At 43.2% G+C, this 21,801-nt stretch overlaps 1 protein-coding gene across 5 annotated transcripts in view; it reads left to right on the top strand.

The window, feature by feature from the left end:
• Positions 1-5,377: 5,377 nt before the first annotated feature.
• Positions 5,378-21,801, top strand: part of NAPEPLD (N-acyl phosphatidylethanolamine phospholipase D) — a 54,072-nt gene continuing 37,648 nt past the window's right edge. The window contains exons 1-2 of one of the 5 annotated variants that reach the window (XM_027573594.2): positions 5,613-6,025; positions 16,167-16,195. Coding sequence is in view for 1 of the 5 variants with exons in the window: in XM_027573590.2 (XP_027429391.1) it covers positions 5,387-5,598 (212 nt within the window). In the remaining 4 variants the exon portion in view is untranslated. The other 4 variants (XM_027573590.2, XM_027573591.2, XM_027573592.2 and 1 more) reach the window with 4 other exon arrangements.

Below are 21,801 nucleotides of genomic sequence, written 5' to 3' on the forward strand. Positions count from 1 at the left end.
AGTTACCAGCAAGAGGAATATTACTTTTCACACAGCTGAAGTACTATAATATCTGGCTAGTCTCTTTTCTAGTGGGATAAAGGTTAAGTGAAATTCAAAGTATGATTTCACAACTATAGTGTGTGAAATTAGTCTTAAGAAGCAAAGGGGCTTAATTTTTGGTTATTTCCTCAGATCAGCTGCCTTTTCCAGTTGCTAATATCATTCTCTAATTTAGAGATCCGCAGTGGTCTCCAATTTTTATTGTGAGTGCCATACAAATAACCCATATTTGTTTGTTTTTTAATTTTATAATATGCTACTGTACAGATACGTATTATGAAACTCAAGATGAGAAAGCAAACAAGGTTTAAAAAACATAAACAGAAGTTCTTTTTTTCTCGAATACCCACTGGGTTGGGGCACCCCACCTTGGAAGTTGTGGCTATATGGTGACATCATTTGACTCAGAATTTCTTCTTGGCTGCTATTTTTTTTTTTTTTTTTAGAGATTTTATTTATTTGAGAGAGAGAACAAACACAAGCAGGGGAGCTACAGAGGGAGAAGCAGGCTTCCCGTGGAGCAGGGAGCCTGATGTGGGGCTTGATCCCAGGACCCTGGGATCATGACCTGAGCTGAAGGCAGATGCTTAACGACTGAGCCACCCAGACACTCCTTGGTTGCTATTTCTGCTTTTAAAAGAAGAGAAGGTTTGGAGAAATTTTACTTAACTGTCCTTTTAGGTAGAACACAGTTCTTGTCTCTGAGACCTTGACTCTATTTCTTTTCTGGCCCATCTCAGATACTGAGAATAGGGGGAGAAAAGTAGCCTAACATTAGAGGTCAGCAAACTTTTTTGGTAAAGGGTCAGATAGTAAATATTTTAGGCTTGGTGTGTCCTACATCTCTGGAGCAAGTACTCAGCTCTGCCCTTGTGTGCAAAAGCAGTTAGACAATATGTAAACGAATGAATGTTGTTGTGTGACAATAAAACTTTATGGACACTGCAATTTGAATTTTGTGTAATTTTCAGGAGTCACAAAATATTTTTGATTCTCACTGCCCTCTTCCAACCAAGTAAAATTGTAAAAGCCATACTTAGTTCACAGGCCATACAAAAATAGGTGCAACCTCAAGCTATAAAACTGCTCGGAGAAAACGGGAAAAACTTCATGACTTTGGACTTGGCAGTGGTTTCTTAGATATGACACCAAAAGCACAGGCAACAAAAGCAAAAAGACAAATGGGACTATCTCAAACTTGTGCATCAAGGACCCAATTAGAGTGAAAAGGCAATCTATAGAGCAGAAGAAAATATTTTCAAGTCCTACATCTGATAAGGGGTTAATATCCAGACGATATAAAGAATCCTACAACTTAACAAAAGATAATATAATTCAAAATGGGCAAAAGACTTGAACAGACATTTCTCCAACTAATCATCAGAAAACTGCTAATAAACCACAATGAGATCACCTCAGACCCATTAGGGTGGCTACTACCAACCAAAATATAACAAATGTTGGTGAGGATGTAGAGATACTGGAGCCCTTGGGCACCATTGGTGGGAGTGCAAAATGAAGCAGCCACTATGGAAACCGCATGGAGGATTCTCAAAACATTAAAAATAGTAATGCCATTGGATCCAGCAATCCTACTTCTGGGCACATATTTAAAAGAATGGAGAGCAGGGTTTGAAGAGACATTTGCACATCCTTGTTGATAGCATCACTATTCACAATAGCCAAGAGGCAGAAGCCACCCAAGTGGCCATCAGGGGATGAATGGATAAATAACATGTGGTAAATACAATAAAATATTATTCAGTCTTAAAAAGGAAGAAAATCCTGTCCCATACTACCACACGGAGAAATCTTGAGGACACTATGCTAAGTGAAATAGGCCAGTCATAAAAAAGACAAATACCGATGATTCTGCTTACATGGGATATTTAAATAGTCAAATCCACATAAAAAGTAGAATAGTGGTTATCAGGGCCAAGGGGTAGGGGGAAAAGGGGAATGTTGTTTAATGGGTATAGAGTTACAGATTTGCAAGTTGAAAAAGTTCTGGAGATCTGTTTCCCCAACAATATGAATATACTTAACACTATGGAACTGTGCCACCCAGGCACCCCTCAGCTGAGTAAATTTTAAAGATCTTTATTGACTTTATTCAATGATTCATGATTCGGGCAGCATCCCATCCAGCAGATAGAAAGGAGTTCTGAGTAGCTGTGCAAAATGAAAGACTTCTAGGAAGAAGGTGTTGAAAACCAATCTCTTGGGGCGCCTGGGTGGCTCCGTTGGTTAACCGTCTGCCTTCAGCTCAGGTCATGATCCCAGGGTCCTGGGATCCAGCCCCGCATCGGGCTCCCTGCAGAAGAAGCCTGCTTCTCCCTCTCCCACTCCTCCTGCTTGTGTTCCCTCTCTAGCTATCTCTCTCTCTGTGTCAAATTAATAAATAAAATCTTAAAAAAAAAAAAAAAACCCAGGGCGCCTGGGTGGCTCAGATGGTTAAGCGTCTGCCTTCGGCTCAGGTCATGATCCCGGGGTCCTGGAATCGAGTCCCGCATCGGGCTCCCTGCTCCTTGGGAGCCTGCTTCTCCCTCTGCTTCTCTCTCTCTCTCTTTCTCTGTCTCTCATGAATAAATAAATAAAAAAAATAAATAAACCCCAAAAAACCCTCTCTGCTCTTGAGCTGAAATATAACATGAAGGACAGAATTTGGGGATAAAAAGGCACGATCGTTTCCTTACTTTGCCAGGCAAAGGAGGCTGCAACAGGCTAATGCCTTCAAAACTGCAGACGCCCCCAGGAGAAAAGGCTGAGGGGTTTTATAGAAAAGTACAGGATTGGGGCACCTGGGTGTCTCAGTTGGTTAAGCAACTGCCTTTGGTTCAGGTCATGATCCCGGGATTGCGATCGAGTCCAGCGTCGTTGGGCTCCCCTCTCAGTGGGAGTCTGCTTCTCCCTCTGACCCTTTCCCCTCTCATGCGTTCTCTCTCTCTCTCAAATAAAATCTTAAAGTACAGGATCTGGGTGGTTTCGATAGGAATCTGGTATAGGCTTCCAGCCACCTTCACAGTCTTCAGTGTGGTCTCAAGACTCCCTCTGGCCACTTGAGTCTTGTTACTAAGTATACGTTGAGGTCAGCAAGATGTCAACATTGATACAAGTTCCTGGAACAAAGGATTCTGAAAAGTGAAGGGGAAGGGAAAGCTTCAAGAAAGAGGAGAAAAATGTGTACAGTTTAAAGTCAAGCCGTGGTGAAGCATTACTGTGTCCACTGTGTCCATCTGAATTTCCATCCATCTTTACGTTTCTATAGCAGTTTCCAAGGGAGCAGGGCATAGAAGTTACACTAGCAGAAAGTGGGTTGGTTGGCAAGGTCTCTTTCCTTTAGGTGATGGCAGGGCTCTATCACGCAGGTGATCTTGTTAGTGCTGACCAGGTGATTCCTGATTAGTTTAAGATTCCATTTCTGAGAGAGGCAAAAACTAATTCTCAGTTTGGTGATGTGAAGCTTAGCCTGAGTGACTCCATTTGGTGCCTGTTGTCTTGTTTTTAATAGTAACCATTTAGAAGACAAATAGTTATCATTATGCGCTAAGTGCCTGGCTTCCTAAGGGTGGCATAAGAGGGAAGGACAAATAAAACTCAGTTCAGCAAGTCAGGGTCTAAAATTAAACCATGAGTGAAATGCAGGGAGTGCAGTGTTCACTTTGCCCTGTACAGGGAAGCAGGGCGACCTAGAAATTTTGCCTGGAGTGATATAAATTGTTACACTGATCAGCTTCTTTTCATTGCCTAGAAAAAAATCCAACCATCGTAAAAGCTTTAGAAGTTGTGTTGAGCAGAGATTACAACACAATCCATAAAGTTTATGTAGTATTCCAGGAGTTAAGCAAGCATAAACATTACTCCTTAATTAATACAGCTTCAATTATAATCTCAGTGTGTGTTAAAAGACTATTCATCTCTCCTAGGCTTTCCTGATTTAGAGAGACGTCCTTATCCCAAGTACCTGCTCTCACGGAAGAACACCCTGTGAACACTTGTCTCTTCACGGTATCTGTAAGTATGTGTAGAGAAGAGTTAGCAAGTGAACACTTCAAACTGATTATTAAGCATAGTAAGCCAATGCAGCCCATGAATCTAGACAGTATCCTAGTTCAGAGGGAAAAAGTTATAAAAGACATTCTTGGGACAATCCTAGAAACTTGAATATGGACTGAATATTGAGTGACATCAGCACTAGCCCGAGGAAGTAAGGTCCACACCTGACCTAATCTTTGTATTTCTGCAGTATGACACAGGCACCTTCACTTTCAGATAGCAAAATACTTTGCTTTGTATTTTCCAACTGTCCTATCTGCATTTGGGGCCTGTGTGTTGTTTTTTCCAACATAACAGCCCACACCTCAAGTCCCAAAGGCCATGGGCACAAGCAGGAGACTCTTAAGAAGGAATCTTTTTGCCCATCTGCTGATGAATTCAATTTCAACCCGATTTCCACCTGTTTGTACTTAAATTACTGCTTAAAACAAATAATATCATCCTGCAGTTTAAAAAGAAAATCCCAGGGGTGCATGGGCGGCTCGGTCAGTTGAGCGTCCGCATGGGGTGCAGGCCCTAATCCCGGGGTCCTGGGATAGAGGCCCCTGTGGGGCTCCCTGTTCAGCGGCGGTCTGCTTCTCCATCTCCCTCTGTTCCTCCCACTTGTGCACCCGTGTTCTCTCTCAATAAGTAAAAATCTTTAAAAAATAAAATAAAAATCCTGGGAGAAACTCGGAATCACAATTTCATGCCCTTTACCCTGAGAGCGTAAAAAAGAAAAAAAACTGTACTAGGAGGCTGTGACATCATTTTAAAAAGGTAATGAGCACACTGACAAGGCAGTGCTGCCATTAACATTCAGTATCTCTTGTACACACTTCAGATTAGTTTCTTTGCTGCCAGGCTCATGGCACCAACGGTTTTAAGTATTCTACCAAGAGCTTGTCTACTACGATAGCACCGATTATGAGATGCCACCAAGAACCCATTTAGTCTTAGTAGTTACGGCTGGTATCTAGGAAAGTGTTCATGCATCTGAAAGTTAGCTGTTGATTTAGGGCAGGGTAACCAATCTGGTAGGAGAAAGGTTTCTGCAGGGCGAAGCCGAGGCGCGCGCTGGCCGGGAGGAGGAAGGGTCAGGGGAGGGGTTCTAAGCGCGCGGTCCGTGGTGCCTCCTTTACCAAGATGGCCTCGGAGTTGGGGTCCGCGGGGGCGGCCATCTTGGTAAAGGCCGGAGTGGCGGCGCCGACGCTGGCAGGGCTGCCAGATTCGAAGGTCACAATGAGTGAGGGAGCAGGCCACGTGGAGCGAACTTTGCCTCGGCCTATGCGTACAGCTCGTCTCCGCGATGGCGAGGCGGCGGGCATTGAGGCGGTGCCTGCAGCTGCTGGCGCCCTCGGCGGAGACGGCGCGCCGGGGCCGGGGGCGGAGGAACCCGGGCGCCGGCCGCCGCGGCCCCTCCCGCTGCGCGGGGGCGCTGTGCCCGGGGGCGCTGTGGCCCGCAGCCCAGGAAGAGCAGCGGCAGCGGCGGCTCGCGCGCCCAGCCGCCCCCCACGCCAGGTGAGCCCCGCCCCGCCGGGAGCCGGAGCGCCGGGAGGTCGGCTCTCCCGCTCCGGCCTCGCGCGAGGCTGCTTCCTCCCGCCCGCGGATCCCTTTCGCGGCTCGCTTTCTCCTCGGCCTCTGGGTGGAGCCGCCAGCGCAGTCCGGCCTGGGGCTGTTTGTGGACTCAGCGAAGTAGAGCGCCCCGTGGGGGGGGATTCCCGGTGCGGAGCCCTGCCTCCTCCTGGAGATGCTGCACTTGTGAGAGGCAGGGGTTCGTTTGAATTTCTGCACCTCGAGAGTTGCGGAGCCCGCATCTCTGAAGCTGCCTGGGTCAAGAGCCACATTTTTTACGTCCCCTCTTGGGAGAGTAGCCGTCTCTGGGACTTGTTTCAGCCCCGTCTTCTCTGCAGATCACCAGGTTGCATCTTCACTGATCGGAATACATGTGGGTGTACCTTCTTTGGCTGTATGTAAACGAATGGGTCGACAGCTTCCTTAGAGCAACTTATTTCTCCTTCATATATGGTATTTATCTTAAAAAAAAAAATCCATTCCAACAGGTTTTTTTGCTTTTGTCTTCAAAGTTAACCACTGAATGGAAGAGCAAAAGAAAGGAGCAGAGTGGGGTGGGGTGGCGGAAGCTGGTGCTTTCTTGAGTTTTTTTTGTCCCGTGGTTGTTTCTTAAGTTGGGTATTATTGCAAGCTTTTCAGAACAGGTATGCAGATAGCGTTTTTCCCCCGATGTAGAACTCGCTGTGGTCCCGATAGTTGAGATAAATAGGTCTCCGTGGGCTCCAGTCTGATGCATCAACACGGCAGTCGAACCTGGAAAATATTGAGAGAATGAGAAAAGTTAACCTTTAAAAAGTCACTTAGTCCTTGTCCTTTGCCTTTACTGTTATAATATGACTCATCTCGTTTGCTTTGGCTGAGCATGAAGTGTTTGCTTTTGATGATTCTGATTAATTTATTGAGAAACTCGTTCCTCAGCTACGGCTCTCTGAAAATTAAACAGTTTCGATCTCTGTTAAAAGTGGTTATCTACACGTCTGTTTCTATTTTAGTTACACCGTTTTTGATTTAGCCTCATAGATATCGTTTAGAAAGAAGTTATGTAATCTTTAAAAAGAAAAGATTACCTATATCCTACAACAGTCTGATGTTGCAAGAAAACATTAGGTCTGTGAGTGAAGAAATTAGGGCAAGTGTACTTGTTTAAGAGGAGATACTTCAATTAAAACTGTTGTGAGTCAACTGGAAATACAGTTCCAGTTTTCAAAAATTTTTTGTTGCATTCTGCAGACTTTCCTGCTGAAGAATTTCCGTGAGTCTCCAAGAGGGGGAAATACTTGAGTGTTTCTCATACCCTATTTTTGCTCACAGTTCCAAGTTAAATTGTACAGAATTCATACTGCAAAACTTAATTTTTAAATTAGTCCAGGGATGATTGTATGAAGGATATTTTAATATAAGCATTCCGTTGTAGGGTTTTGGTTCTGTTTTAGTTGATGCAATCATCCTCTTATGTTTGTTTGAAAGGGTATAATGTTCCTTTGGTACTTACGAGTTTGGGAAACTGAGGGGATTTTAGAGAACGTTTTGTCTATGGAAAAGTACTATTTGCCTTTGATTTTCATTCTGCTTTTTCTTTGTAGTGGTAGATGGCTGTGGATGTAGAGGGTTTTTCCATTCCATTCTACTCTTTTTATGCAAATAAGAATATGACTGTAGCTGGGGGGCTGTGTTGATCCAGCATTTTAGATTGAAAAGAATACAAGTAAAAAATGTTTGCCTTGAAGTATTATTGGGGAAATGAACTGTGCACGTTATTAAATGTTAACGAGCACCTTTATCCTGGAGGCCTGTGAGGGCATGTGTAAAACTGGCATTAAGAAAAAATCCTCATGGGGCGCCTGGGTGGCTCAGTTGGTTAAGCAACTGCCTTCGGCTCAGGTCATGATCCTGGAGTCCCGGGATCGAGTCCCGCATCGGGCTCCCTGCTGAGCAGGGAGTCTGCTTCTTCCTCTGACCCTCCCCCCTCTCATTCTCTCTCTCTCTCTCTCTCTCTCTCTCCCCCTCCCTCCCTCCCTCTCTCCCCCCCCATTCTCTCTCTCAAATAAATAAATGAAAAAAATCTTAAAAAAAAATCCTCATGTGGGGTGCCTGGGTGGTTCAGTCGGTTAAATGTTCGCCGCTTGGTTCAGCTTAGGTCGTGATCTCAGGGTTGTGGGATCCAGCCCTGAAGTCAGGCTCCCCGCTCAGTGCAGCCTCTGCTTGAGATTCTGTCTCCCTCTCCTTCTGCCCCTCTCACACCCTCCCCCCCAATAAATAAATCTTTGAAAGAAATCATGTGATTTCCAGCATAAAGTTCAAGTAACATACCTTTCTAACTGCTATATTACTGAAGAAGTCTACCTATCTATAATTTATAGTGCTTTGCTCAACTTGTCTTTTGAATTGATAACTATTTATTGTGTATTTAAATGTTAAGACTTTTGTGACAGATAATATATGTATTCATATGACCCCAGGGGCAGTTTAGTTATGTCAGAAATAGTCTTTTGTCAACTCAGTTGGTTAGGTAACATAAGTATTATGACTATAACTTACAAAGCCCTTCAAGTGTTTATGTATTATTAGCTTGACTTAATAGACATTGAATATGTGATGTTATTAACCCCATTCCACAGATGAGACAATCAGGAAACTGAGAGCTTGGGAGATTTTAGCGAAGGTCCCTTGGCACAGTGGCTCTGGCCTTGCGCAGGAATATCCCCTGCTGCCTCTTGTTAGAAAGGGGTACCAATGAAGCCAGGGTCGAGTGGTGGGGCTCAGCAAGCTTTGGTCTGCATTACAGAGGTAGATTATAGCCCTAAACCTGTTTGCAAGTGGTCCGGATCATCGGTTGTAGGGGTACACAGCTGGCATGTGGATGGATCAGCGTCAGTTCAAAAGCGTGATTGAGAAAGACCTCGGTATGTACCTGCTACCTAAAACAATTCATCTTTTCCCTTGAAGGCAGCAGATTTTCAGGTTTATCTAAATCGGGGTTTTCCCAGATTAAGGGACGGTAACATAATGGCTGGACAGGAAGTGCCTGTATACTTCTGTGCTCCTTTGTAATCTCATTTTTTAAGAGTAAAGTTGTCAGGATAAAGACATCGCAAGCTTCCTCATTGTTTCTGGCACCCCTTAAACTGGTAAGGTGCTTGTTTGTTTTGCTTACAAGACCCTGATGCTAGGACACCTGAACTGCAGCAATAATTAGTCTGGAAAGTTTTCTGTATTTTGGGGGTCCTTCAAACTGCAAAGATGTTCGTTCTCTTTTCAAGTTACTGTGTTCCTTCCTTTCGCTTGTTTGGAGAGTTTGTGAAAAGAAGTACTGTGTATATATTCAGAATATTGTGCCATTATATGGTTCAAGTAACTAAGGACAGTTTAAAGAGCTTCTAGACTCCCCTTTAAAAAAAAAGAAGTGAAGGCCCACTTATCTGTTTATGAGCTAAACTAAGTAAAATACCCTACATGAGTTGGAATGCGTCCTTTATCTTTTTATGCTGATCATATGCTCTTTTGGTCCAAGTGTTTTTATTTAAGATTTTATTTATTTGAATGAGAGAGAGCGAGAGAATGAGAACAAGAAGGGGGAAGGGAGAGAGAGAGAAGCAGACTCCCTGCTATGCAGGGAGCCCCCGAGACAGGATCCCAGGACCCTGGGATCATGATCAAGCCGAAGGCAGACCCTTAACCGACTGAGCCACCCACGCGCCCTGGTCCAGGTGTTTTTAAACATAATTATGATGAAAGCATGGCTAGTAAACAGCCCAGGCTCTATCCCCAGCCACAGCTGGACCCTTGGAATGTCGTGTAACCCTCCGGCCTGACTTGCTTCACCTGTAAAGTAAAGGGGTCACACAGGGATGAACTTGAGTCATGGAATGTTCAAGTTAGAGAGGACTTTAGTATGTACCGGTCCAACCTCTTTAATTTACAGATTTCCTGTTTCTACTCTTGCAAGAGTTTTTAGCCTGTCATGATACTGCAAAACTGAAACCTCAAAATGAGACTTTTCTTCCATTTCACAGGGATGAGGTACTTTAACGTTCTTGGATGAAAGTTGATTCCTCTCTCATTCTTTGCTCACATAGCATCTCAATTTTACACGTAGATGAGCTGTTCATTGTGTATAAATGTATATGTGCTGTTCAGCGCTTGTTTTTCAACTGCATGAATATGAATGCTGGTGGGCATATTGAATATCACCACAATGAAGAATTTGACAAACTTTGTATGTTCTCAGCAACATTCTCTTGGTTAAGCATGAATATGGAGAGCTTTATAATTCCTCTTTGCTTAGCTGCCCAAATATCTTAAGTTGTACTTAATAATAATGGTCATCTCCGATTTACTATGAACTCACATTTTAGTAAATTTTGTTGAAGACCTAACTGCATTTATATGGTACCCTGAGGCCACAGAGTGATCACTCCTCCAGGTTTTTCTGGGACTGAGGAGGTTCTCGGGATGGAGGACTCTCCGTGCTATAATTGGGAAAGCTCCAGGCACACTACATGTGCTGGTCCCCCAGCCCGAAGGTGTCTCTTCATTGACCTTGATTAACAGTTCTTCCCAGTTGGAAGGATAAAATGCCAGGGGGTTATATGCTGGATGAACTCAAAAGACATCTTTTCAAAGACAAGGAAAGTATCTTCAAGGTTTCATATATATTATCTCTTTATATGACTAGAATATAGAACTATATAAATGATTTTTTTTTAAAGATTTTATTTATTTGAGAGAGAGAATGAGATAGAGAGCATGAGAGGGGGGAGGGTCAGAGGGAGAAGCAGACTCCCCGCCGAGCAGGGAGCCCGATGCGGGACTTGATCCCGGGACTCCAGGGTCATGACCTGAGCCGAAGGCAGTCGCCCAACCAACTGAGCCACCCAGGCGCCCCATTTGTTTTTTTTCTATGTAACTTTAAACGAGAACAGTTTAGTGATTAAATAGGTCACGTTTGAAGTCTTCTCCATGTAAAATTTAAAGGGCAGTTATATTTATAAGAGAACTTATCAGGGAACTCCTAAGTGCTTTTTACTTTGGAAAGGGAACAGAAAGGACATCATTGAAAGCCAAAAAGGAAAAAAGGCTAGCCTTGCCAGTGAGACCGTAGGTTTTGGCTCTATGCTACTAACTTTGAACCCGGTATCCGTTCAAGATAAATTTATTGGATTTTTCTTGCAGATTCACCATGATCAGTGGAAAAGAGTGTAGGCTCTGGAAACTGATTCAGCTTGGGTTGGATCTCCAGGCCCAAATGGTAGCCAGCTTTTTGCCTTTATGTGAACTGTTAAACTCAGTAAACCTTTTGTTACATCACCTTTAACATAAGGGTGATCTCTGCCTCCTGGGAATGTTGAGGGTTGAATGAGATGATGAATATATTCCAAGTGGCACAGAGTAAGTGCCTAGTAAGCAGTAAACTAGAGCAGTCACGCGTGCTGCGTGCTGTACCCATGTTTGGGTTAGGAAGGATTCTGTGGTTCCATGGCTTCCCCGAACTTCGCAGCTACGGTTATTGTCTCAGTTGGGATTAGTTTGGGGAGGCTTAGAGCTGGAAGATTCAGAGTGGGTATGGTGGCCCCTGAAGTCCTGGTTCTCTGTGCCATTCCTAGGAAGTGGCCCTCACGCTCAGGGTGGCTCCGGCCAGCAAGATACAGGAGAAATCAAAAAGAGTGTCTCCTTTGCCCTTAAGGAGACTCCCAGAAGCAACATGGAAGACTTCTGCTTGAATCACAAAGTATCATTGATAATGGCTAATCCCTGGTGGGAAAGGTGGTCATTTAGCTGGTGCATAGCTAGCTACCCTAAGTAGAACTGGGGCTCTGTGACTGAAGAGAAAAGGGGGGCGGGGGACTGGATTTTATGGTAGGCCTCTTCTGTTTTTTTTGTGTTTTTTTTGTTTATAGAGCAGTTTTTATTTTAGTATTTTTAAAAATTTTTTAAAGATTTTATTTATTTATTTGACAGAGAGCTAGAGCACAAGTAGGCAGAGTGGCAGGCAGAGGGAGAGGGAGCAGCAGGCTCTGCTGAGCAGGGAGCCTGACGTGGGGCTTGATCCTGGGACCCTGGGATCATGACCTGAGCCGAAGGTAGACACCCAACCGACTGAGCCACCCAGGTGCCCTGATTTTTATTTATTTTTAAAATATTTTATTTGACACACACAGCGAGAGTGTGAGCACAAACAGGGGGAGCGGCAGGGAGAGGGAGAAGCAGACTCCCCGCTGAGCAAGGAGCCCGCCGTGGGGCTCCATCCCAGGACCCCGGCATCATGACCTGAGCCGAAGGCAGATGCTTAAGTCACTGAGCTACTCAGGCGCCCCAGCATCTTCTAATCTTTACCACTAGGTCACAACTTTACCACCAGGTAATTTCAAGGCCTCAAGAATTCCCTAGGATTTTTCAGTCTTTAGTTCCGTGATTAGTAGTAGGAACGCCCTCTGTTGGCTTTTGTCTCACTGTCCTTTGGTTACTTTTGCTTCTCCTATAATTCTATTCCCAATGAGTCTTTTTTAAAAACAACTCTGTCCCAGTGAAGAATAATTAGGAGATTACGCTCCTCTTCTTCATTTGTTCATTCAACAAATACTTACTGAACACTTCTCACGTATAGGCTGCTTTGGGTTATTATAGACAATGTGAATCATCATCGATTATGTGTCTTTTTCTTTTGGTTTGGCTTCCTGGGAGCACAGAGTCGAATTTGTGACTCGGCTGGATGGAATACAGGTCTGTGACCTATCAAACTTTGTTCTTAGCCATGTGGTCTTCCTAGTGCTGGCACCCTGTGGTCACCTTGGGGTTATGCTCGCTCTCTAACTTGTAGTGTAGTGGGGCAGTGGGGAAGAGTAGGCTTTATGGTTGGCAGTTGCCAGGCTAGCATAAATTTGGGGGTACCAGAAAGTCCCTTTGGTCCTTCTTAAATGCCTGTCCTACTTTTATACCAATGACTAATTCGAAGTAGCCATTCTTAACCCTGCCTGTGTATTGGGATCACCCACAGAGCTTTTAAAAACTATCTGGGGAAACCCCAGCTAACATTTTGATTCAGAAGCCTCAAGTATAGTTTTTAAACCATAGGTCATTCTGATGGGCGGAATCCCAGGTTTAAGGCTTTGTACCCAGCTGACTTGGAAATACTTAGAGAGGAGTACCATGTCGCTACCTATCAGTTATATTAGAGATCAGATCCTTCCTTAATAACCTGTTTTGGCCACCGGAGGGGGAAGTGGGAGAACCCTGAGACTAGTAGTCACTTGGTTTGGGGATAGAGGATACTGAAATGCTTTAGGGGTCATTTAGCCAGAGTTGGCCTGGCTTGCCTGTTTTGCCTGCTCCTGTGACGGAAAGCTTTTCCTTTGAGCTAAAGAATCTTGATAACTAGGGCTCCGGCACTGGGGAGAGTGCTGATTGTAGGTGTGGCCACTATTAGTATCCTGAGTTTGCACATTTTTCTCCCTGGGGGACGGACAGGGGAGATAAGGGAGTGAGGCTGGAGAGGATTATTCTGTTCAGAACCAGGAAGGACACTGTACAGGTTTAGGAAGGGTCTCCTGGTGAATTCAGAAAGCTGCTGAGGCCACAAGGAGCTATGGGTTTGCATAGGAATCCTGTGGAGAATTGTGGTTTCGTATTTGTTTTGAGCTATGTGAGTTCCAGGAAGACCAGGGCTGCTTTTACTCAAATATAAAAACAAAAACACATTCCAGAGTTTATTTCATTTCAGTTTATTCATGCCATTACCCTTAGCTCCCATATTTTATTAGTGCAGAAAATTAAAAATGGATTATGTGCTTAGAATATAATAAGGTAGTGGCTTACAGTTACTGTGGGCTTATTGTGTGCCAGACGCTGGGCTAAGGATTACGTACATTTTGTCCAATACCACAATGAATGGGCATCAGACAAGGAAACTAAGATGTGACAAGGATATCTGCCAAGTTGGGAAGTATCTATTTTAAAATGTTTAAATTTGGGGGGCTCCTGGGTGGCGCAGTTGTTGGGCGTCTGCCTTTGGCTCAGGTCATGATCCCAGGGTCCTGGGATGGAGCCCCATATCGGGTTCCCTGCTCCGCGGAAAGCCTGCTTCTCCCTCTCCCACTCCCCCTGCTTGTGTTCCCTCTCTCGCTGTGTCTCTTTGTCAAATAAATACAATCTTTAAAAAAATAAAATGTGGGCTGCTTTCAGAAGCTTATGAGCCTCTTTGGCGTCCCTGATCCTGTGGATCACAGAACTTATCATTGTGAACCGTTTGGCATATAAGGAAAAGTATTTGTGCCAGTTGTTTTGGAAATGCCTTATTCTAAAAGCTATAGTTTTTGGTATTCATAGCTGACACTTCTGTAAATCTATTTCTCCAAAATCTGTAGGGTTGCTGAGGATTTTTTTTTTTTTTTTTTTTGCTAGAATGTAGATATAGTAGACATTCAAACAGTGTTTGGTAAATGTCTCTAGAAATGATTGAAGTATAGGCCCTTACAAATTATACCTGAAATCTTTTTAAAGGGTGAAAATCAAATGGCTGTTTGATGATCAGATTTGTCATGAAATCTCTTCTGAAAATCTTTTAAGCTCTACATAATCTTCTGGTCTGCCTGGTAAACCCGTGAAACTACACTTTCTCCAAGTAGCTAACGTTGCTGTTCTCAGATAAAAAATACTGTGCTTATCCCTTGCTAACCCAGCCTGGGAAGGTGGCTGCATCTGAGCTAATTTTAGCTGGGGACTTCCTACCAGGGAGTAGAACTTGGGAGGGGCATACCACAGTGGAGGCCCTGTTAGAGGGGGGCAGCCCTTCCGTGGCCCGAGCAGGCTTTCTGGTGTAGCCACAGATTGTTAGAACTGGGGCGGTTGAAGGGGTCTTAAGGCTGTGGCTCAGGCCTCTCGTTTTACAGGTAGAGAAAGTCTTAATGATAGTAAGTGACTTTTTTTTTTTTATTAAGACTTTATATATTTATTTGAGAGAGAGAGTGCTAGTCGGGGAGGAGCAGAGGGAGAGAGACAAGCCGACTCTGCACAGAGCATGGAGCCCGATGTGGAGCTGGATCCCACAACCCTGAAATCAGGACCTGAGCTGAAATGAAGAGTCCGACGCTCAACTGACAGAGCCACCCAGAAACCCCGATAATAAATGACCTTTTAAAGCTTACAGGCTTCAGTGTGGACAGTCTCAACTTACTATGGCTTGACTTTCGATTTTTCAACATTATGGTGGTGGTAAAGCCATATATATTCAGTAGAAACTGTACTTTCAATTTTGAACTCTTCCCAGGCTAACAGTTAATGATACGATTCTGGCAGCTGCAGGGCTCCCAGTCAGCCCTGTGATCCTGAGAGTCCACAGTCGACACACTGACAGCCATTCTGCCCCCCCCACATAACCATTCTGGTTTTCACTTTCCGTAATATTCAGTAAATACATGAGCTGTTCAACGCTTTATTGCAAAACCGGCTTTGTGTCAGACGATTTTGCCCAACTGTAGACTAATGTAAGTCTTCTGCTCATGCGTAAGGTAGGCTAGGCTAAGCTGTGGTGTTCGGTAGGTTAGGTGTGTTAAATGCGTGTGTTAATTTTCGACTTTCAATATTTTCAACTTCAGGATGGGTTTGTTTGGATTGTCACCCTGTTGTAAGTCGAGGAAGATTGGTACAGTGAAAGTTCGGACCAGACTGAAGTCAGAAGTAGAAGAGAGTGCTTTTCCCTCCTACCCTTCCTTTCTATCCGGGATCTATGAAGATCTCTTTTCTTCTTTTTTTTGGGGGGGGGGGGAGCGGAGAGAGAGCACATTGGTGTGTGTGAGCAAGGGGGGGGGGGAGGGCAGAGGGAGAGGGCAAGAGAGAGAATCTTAAGTAGGCTCCGTGCCCAGAGTGGAGCCTGATATGGGGCTCCATCTCAAGACCCTGAGATCATGACCTGAACTGAAATCAGAAGTCGGACACTTAACCAACTGAGCCACCCTGGCGCCCCCCCATTCCTTTTCTTTATGGAATATGTTTTTTTTATGGGTTATACTTTGAAAACAAGCAGCTTTCTTTTTGCATAATGGATTGAAACAGAGACAGAAGAGAGAGAGGCCACACTTTGAAAGTATATTTTTGTTCAAATCTTGGCTGAAGGAATAATGAATGAACACTTAAGGTCCTATAACAGATTGAGGATACACTTTTAAGTTTCTCAAACTTCAGGCTAGTCTCTCCTCCCCCATAATCACCAGCTGTTTCAGTTAAGTAATTGTATCATTTAGGCCAGAATTGGATCTGAACTTTTTGTTTGCATTATTTCTAAGATATTAAGGTGGTGATAATTATGTCAGTTCAGTAAACATCCTGCTTTATGCATGTTTTCTCAATTTGCAATAAGGTGCCACTTTATTATTTTTTTTAACATGCCATTTTAGTAGGATTATTCTAAAGATTCCAGTTGCAGTACTGTGGGTGGTATTTTAAAACGGGATTTGGTCTTAAGCTGCCTTGTTTATTGTTTCTAATTCTAATCAGAGCTTTGCTTTCTTATTTGCTTATAGGAAAAACTTACAGAGGAAACACCTACAGTGTATGTATTTTGGTGACTTAAAATCTTTTAATAGCCTGTAAAATGACTTTTTAGTTCAATATATTGAATTTTGCCAAATAGCAAAGAATATTTGTGTTCTGTGATCAAGAACATTTGTTGTCCTTGACTAGTTTTTGAAAAGAAAACATGTTCTCTAGTTTGTATCTTGGAGAGTCAGGTTGAATTCTGCACTCACTCTTCTCAAAACTGTCTATTCTGAGTCTTCAGTGCTTTTGGTAAGGTAGCATTTCTTTGTGAATTACTTGTGTCAGATGACACAACACAGTTTAGTAACAAATTCCATGTCCTGGGGCACCTGGATGGCTCAGTCGGTTAAGTGTCTGCATTTGACCTTGGGCATGATCCCAGGGTCCTGAGATCAACCCCACCCCCACCCCGTTGCCCTGCATTGAGCTCCCTGCTCAGCGGGGAGTCTGCTTCTCCCTCTGCTTCCCCCCACTTGTGCCCATGTATGCACATGCGCTCTCTCTCTCAGATAAATGGATAAAATCTTTAAAAAAAAATTCCATGTCCTTATTTAAGGGAAAAAAATACATGGGGTCTGGGGAGTTCGGTGCTTCAGAAGCAGTAGAACAGTCTTTCTGAGGAATTTTTTGCAAGAGTCCATTTTATAGAGCCTAGAAGAGGCAATGTGGAAACAGGGCATGATGGGTAAGAGGTTGGGCATTTTTGTATAGGGTTAGCAGGCCTGTTTTTAGGGTAAGGTAAGCTCGCTAAGCTGAATTGGACGATTGTTTGACAAGGGTTTCCCATGAGTGCAGGCTGACTTGGGTTTAAGATTTGTGGGCCAGGCCACAAGGGCAGTTTCTGTTCTGTGGGTCCTGATAAGCGAATTAACTTTGTCATTTGTCGAAGTAATTTTTCTGTCTCGAATCACATGAACACTTTATAAGGCAAAATTAGTTTTTTTAACACAAGAAAATATTTTGATTTTTATAAAGGATCAGGAAACTTAGACTTTTTATAAAAACACTTTTTTTAAACATAAAATTTTAAGGAAAGAACAACAATCTGTTTTTAAGTCTATCTGGAATTCTGGAATGTTCTCTTTCACTTGAAACAGCTCAATTAGATCAAAAGGTTCTAGTTATCATATTCTTTATATTTTTACTGAACATCAATAATAGTAGTAGTCACAATTTGCATTTGGACAGTGCTTGGAAATACTAGCCTATGATGTCATTGCTCCTCGTTACAGTCCTTCAGGGAGACATTTGGTTGTTATCTTTATTTCACAGATGAGTAAGGCCAGGTTGAGACAGGTTAAGTTACTTTCCCCACGATGATCTCTCTCTAGTTAGTGGTAAAGCTGGAGTCCTGTCTTCTACAGCCCCCACTAATGTTCTTTTCACTTTTATGAAGGTTAATTGTTTACTGTGATAAATAGATTTCTATCATATATACACATATATCATATTTTATGTATATATGTATACACATGTATTCTAAAATATTTTTGACTCAAAAACTATTATTAAAGGTTGTCATAACTCATTTTTAGTGTGCTCCCAGGTCTTGTATATTAAGCTATTTGTTTTCCCTTAACTTTTTAGTGAAACTGGTTGTTAAGTCAACAAAGTGAGTAAAAAAAAAAAAAAAAAGCACTGATAACAAACAATGCGGTACTTTCTTTGTTGATGTATGGGGTGTACATACCTCCCACAGAGCATTCTCCCTTTCATTAGCCAGTGTACTTCCCACGCTTGGACATATCTCCCCTCCCTACCAGACTCCTGAATGCACGTGGAGACTAACACCAGTCTTCAGGGAAGTCTGTATTGTCTGTGAGGGATGGAGACAGTTTAATTTAACCTTTGGAAGCCCTTTGCAGACACTCCTGTGAATTGAAATAGTTTCATTAGCTATGTTAACTAGCATAATATTAAAAGGACCCTTTTCACTACAGATAGGACTGCAAATATAAAATGGTGAATTTCGTGTTATTTTAGATATCTGAAAACGGAGTTCTGAATGTTTTCCAGATTTCAAGTCAGCATCTTTGTTAGTATGTAATGGATAGTCACTCACTCAATTAGTATTTATTAAATGTCATCCCTAGGAATAATGATTTGCAATGTCATGATTTATGAGCACGTTGAAATCCCAAACATACATTGTACTAATGTAATTTGTTTCTTTAAGTTTCCAAATGATAAAGCAATGCATTCAATTCTAGGCAGCGGGCAAATCTTAAATGTCAAAGAAAGGATAAAACATTTGCTTTTGAAATAGCGCTTGTTTTTTGAAAGCGTTTTACCCATGTGTGCAGTTATTGAAATAAAATATTTGTACTTGGCAGACTTGTCTTCACCAAATGTCACAGCTCAGATCTCTCTTTGCTTAGAGACGTTGGGGTAAGTCCTTTTCCTAGTAAGTAGGCAATTAATCTTCAAAGAAATGTGGAGAATGTAGTTGATGATTACTAGATGGAATTTATGTTGTCTCTTTGTAACAAATTGTTCTTTAAACGGAGTATTTATGTTTTATATTAGTTGTCATAGGGCTTTGTTTAAATCTGCTTCTGGATTCTAGCTTTTTAGTCCAAATTTAGCTGTTGTTCACAGAAGAAAGAAGTGTCAACACATTAATTGCGGTTCTGATTATATTTAATTACCAAGGCTAATGTTTTTGCTCCTCTTCCAAAATCTCTATCTCCATGTAGAAACTGGTGTATTTCATCAGTGTCAAGACAGGCGTTTTATGCGCATTTGAACACCACTGATTATGTCATATAATGTTATGTCGTATAATGGGTGATCTTATAATTGATAATGTTTTTACAGTCTTAGTGGCACATAAAAGAACCATGTGTGCCATTCATGGTGCCTTAAATTGGATGAAAATCAGCATGACGTAAAGATCTTCATCAAGTTTTGGACTCACTTTTAAAACACAGGTTGTTTACCTTGTATATGTACTCAGCACTATGCACATCTCCTTTCGCTTACTGTTGGGCTGAGATCAAGACTGAATTTTTACTTGTTAAATTTGGGGAGAGATCTATAACCAGAAATAAGGAGGAGATTTGCTACATTTAATTAAGGAAACTCCAGCCTGGATATGTTACGGGGTTTGTCTGAATTTCCAAAGCTGAAAACGAGTTACATACACAGAACCCACTCTTCTTGAGTCCTTGTTCTTCCCATCATTTTATCTTTGGTGCTTGTGGGTGGCCAGAACACTGATAGTTGATGAGGACCCTTCTCATGTGACCCAGGCTCCTGTGTCTCCACCTGCTGAGGCTCACTTTGTCACTGGAGCACCTGTTGGTAGAGCTTGTCACTTTGCATGTTCACCGAGTGGACTGCCAGTACTTTTCCTCCAAGAGAACAAGTCCAGATTGTTACCGTTTGGGTTTTCATGTCCTTCTGTTTGTTTCCAAATCATTTCACACTAACGGTGCCTAGTGCCAACATTTTGTGTTGCTTGAACACTTTCGTGGTCATATATAATCCTGTGAATATATGTCCAGGTGTTGAAGGATATTTTAAAAATCATGTGCAAAGGCCCCGTGATGGAAGAGGTGGCCGTGAGGTGGGAGCGTGGTGCATTTGAGGAAGTAGATGAAGGCCATGTGTTTGTAGCAGAGCAGAGTGTGGGCAGGGCCAGAAACACCCTCACGGACCATCTTCTTACTGACTTCTGCCCTCCTTCTGAGAACCAAGGGAATCTTCTGGAGGTTTTTCCTTTTCGTTGGTTTTGTCAGATCTGCCTTTAAAAGATCATTCCTGAAGACTGGATTCTATGTGTGTTGGGGAGAAGGGCGTGTTAAGAGAGGATGGCTCTTTGCTGGAGAATGGTTTCCATGGATGGATTGGGGTGAGACCCTGAGTGGACGGGAGGAAAGAAAACGGGAAAAGCATGCAGAGACCGCTTATTTTTCAAGGATAAAGCAGATCACTGAACCCATTTTTCACTCTCCTACTCCCGGGTCCCTGGAAACCTCTGTTTTCTTACCTTCACTTGTATCACCCCCAACACAACCGGGGTCCCAGGGTCGTCATGTCCATGGGTGTCCTTGAGCACCTGTGCTTGGATCCCTCCCTGTCCTCTCACACCCTGTCTCAAGCTCGCTGGGTCAGAAAGCCACCTTCTCTTCCACCCTCCAAACACTTGCTTTCCCCTAATTCCTTGGCTTGGTCATTGGTGCTGTCATTTCTGACTCCTGCCACTTGTCTGCCCATCCCCCAACCTGCCCTACAAACGGTCCACAGTTTGCCACCATCCAGAGACTCAGCTCTTCCTGATTCACCCTCTTGTTTCTTGGATTTATTCTGTGTTTTCTCTTCTCACTGTCACTGCCTCCTCATCTTTTGACTGGACTACTATCTACCTCTTAGTATTTCAATTAGAAATGGGTATTAGGGATGCCTGGGTGGCTCCTTTGGTTGAGTGTCTGCCTTCGGCTCGGGTCATGATCCTGGGGTCCTGCGATTGAGCCCTGTGTGGGGCTCCCTGCTCAGCGGGGAGTCTGCTTCTCCCTCTCCCTCTGTCTCTCCCTCTACTTACGTGCTTTCTCTCTGTCAAATAAATAACATCTTAAAAAAAAAAAAAGAAATGGGCATTATGATACCTACCTTGAAATTTTGCTAGGAGCAGAAATTTAAATGGAATTTGTGAAACAGGGAGCAGAGTGTTTCACTATTACTGGATGTTCTGGGCTGCCTGTTTCCTATTCGCAAATTTATCTGCCTGGCTCGTGTTTAGCCACACCCTTTCGTTTTTATCCTGCTACCAGAGTTGTTTCTCCTTTTTAAGCTCCTTCATTATTTTCTTCATTGCTTACAGGGCAGCCAGACCTCCTTTAAGTCTCAGGTCGGGCTCCAAATCGGATCCCAGGCTTCATGCGTTTGCTGTTGGCAAGCCTTCCTTACTTATGTCCCAGCCGCATTGGACCACTCTATGTTGTCTCAAAACTCTATTTTTTTTTAATGTTAATTACTGTACATCATTAGTTTCTGATGTAGTGTTCCAGGATTCATTGTTTGCGTATAACACCCAGTGCTCCATGCAGTACGTGCCCTCTTTAATACCCATCACCAGGCTAACCCATCCCGCCACCCCCTTTCCCTCTCAAACCCTCAGTTTGTTTCTCAGAGTCTGTAGTCTCTCATGGTTCATCTCCCCCACCGATTTACCCCCCTTCATTTCTCCCTTCTTACAATCTTTTTTTTTTTTAACATATAATGTATTATTTGTTTCAGAGGTACAGATCTGTGATTCAACAGTCTCACGCAATTCACAGCGCTCACCACAGCCGCATACCCTCCCCAATGTCTATCACCCAGCCACCCCATCCCTCCCACCCCCCACCACTCCAGCAACCCTCAGTTTGTTTCCTGAGATTAAGAATTCCTCATATCAGTGAGATCATATGATACACGTCTTTCTCTGATTGACTTATTTCGTTCAGCATAATACCCTCCAGTTCCATCCACGTCGTTGCAAATGGCAAGATCTCATTCCTTTTGATGGCTGCATAATATTCCATTGTATATATACACCACATCTTCTTTATCCAGTCATCTGTGGATGGACATTTGGGCTCTTTCCGTAGTTTGGCTATTGTGGATATTGATGCTATA

This window comes from Zalophus californianus, chromosome 12 (assembly GCF_009762305.2).
Source record: "Zalophus californianus isolate mZalCal1 chromosome 12, mZalCal1.pri.v2, whole genome shotgun sequence".
NCBI classification, from domain to species: Eukaryota; Metazoa; Chordata; class Mammalia; order Carnivora; family Otariidae; genus Zalophus; species Zalophus californianus.